Source organism: Alnus glutinosa, chromosome 10, assembly GCF_958979055.1.
Source record: "Alnus glutinosa chromosome 10, dhAlnGlut1.1, whole genome shotgun sequence".
Classification (NCBI taxonomy): Eukaryota; Viridiplantae; Streptophyta; class Magnoliopsida; order Fagales; family Betulaceae; genus Alnus; species Alnus glutinosa.
In genome coordinates, this window is record NC_084895.1 from 3738270 (window position 1) to 3739851 (window position 1582).

General features: G+C 42.9%; 1 protein-coding gene across 1 annotated transcript; it reads right to left on the minus strand.

The window, feature by feature from the left end:
- Positions 1 to 366: 366 nt before the first annotated feature.
- LOC133879886 (uncharacterized) lies at positions 367 to 1227 on the minus strand. The gene has a single exon (XM_062318689.1). It carries the CDS (start codon positions 1225 to 1227, stop codon positions 367 to 369), a length of 861 nt encoding a protein of 286 aa, XP_062174673.1.
- Between the last annotated feature and the right edge of the window lie 355 nt (positions 1228 to 1582).

Genomic DNA, 1582 nt, shown 5'->3' on the forward strand with positions numbered 1-1582 from the left:
AGTCACATTACACTCCTAAGCTCCAAGACAAGCCTCCACATCAATTTCAGCTCCAACAGTGAAAAGATCTTGGTAATAATGAATAAAAGCAGCTTCGATATCTTCTCTTGAACTACAAACTCGGCCCCCTATGTCCTTTATCATCTCAATTTTTTTCCTGCACTGTTTCTGGCTAGCACAGGCATGAAAAAATTTTGTATTCTGATCTCTATACTTCAACCAGTTCTCCTTTGCTTTTTGCCTCTAGTGTAAAGCTTCCTGATCAAGGAGTGAATTCAGTTCTTCCTTAGCAGGGATCTCCTTAGCCAACTCGTCAGGGTTATCTGTCATTTGGATTGAATGAAGCTCTTGGGTTTTCTGTTGAATCTACACAGTTAAATTGTTCTCTGACTTTCGCACCCATGGTTCTGTAGCCCTCTGCTTTACTTGCCAAGCCTTCTTCATGATAGGAGCATAGTCCGACTTTTTAGTCCAACTGGCTTCAAATCTGAAAGTTATGTACTTAGTCCAATGAATTTCCTGAGAATTGGAGAAATGTACCAATAGCGGGTGATGGTCTGATGAGATTCGTGCTAACACTTCTACTTCAACAGTATCGAAAATTCGATTCCACTCCACATTAGATACTGCCCTATCCAAGTGTTCACGAGTAAACTCCCCACCAAATCTCCCGTTACACCAAGTAAACTTGGGACCATGGAATCCCAAGTCTGCTATGCTACAATCCTCCAAAGCCGATTGAAAAGCCTTCATTTGGCTCCGAGGTCGGACAATGTTGCTAGATTTTTCTGAGTTTGTTAGAATTTCGTTAAAATCCCCAACACACATCCAAGGACTTAGAGCCATCTGTGATACACAACGGAGAATATTCCATCCTTCCTCCCTTTTCCCTACTTCTGGGTGCCCATAGAAACATCTTAATTTCCAAGTATATGCTTTATTTTGATTCTGAATCATAGCATTAATGTGTCGGCGACTATAATTATGAATTTCCAACTGCACATCCGAATTCCACAGCAAAATAAGGCCCCCACTCCGACCCTTACAATCAACAGCAAACAAACTATCAAACCCAAGTTTGTTTCTCAAAAACTCCATTTTATGCTTCATCATCTTGGTTTCCATGAGGAAAACAAAATGGGGCTTCTTATTTCTCACCAAATTGGTGAGGGTACGAATTGTCCGGGAGTTTCCAAGCCCCCGACAGTTCCAACTTAGCAGCATCATTGTGCTGGGCGGGGCTGGTCTCCAGCCATCGCCCGTTCCCTTTGAACACGAGGGGATGAGAGTATAGATGTTTTACCTTGTTTAGGAGCCACAAAATTATCGGTAGAAGCCGACTCCACTGCCTCTCCAGTTGCCATGCCTCGAAACTTCCCTTCATCCTTGTTATCACTTCTGGAGACGCCCCGAGCTCTCTTCTTCCAATTTTGTTTTTTGCCCAAAAAATTGGACGATTTTGAGTCATGACCCTGTGGAGAGTGACACACTTCTGGACTTTTCGCGCTTGAGTGCTTTTCAGACAAAAAATTTACTGCTTCAGACAAGGGTTGGGAAGATTGTGGAGTGACGTGGATAATCT

Excerpts from the sequence above, each read along its gene's own strand:
- LOC133879886 (XM_062318689.1), bottom strand. The coding sequence starts at position 1,227 with ATGATGCTGCTAAGTTGGAACTGTCGGGGGCTTGGAAACTCCCGGACA.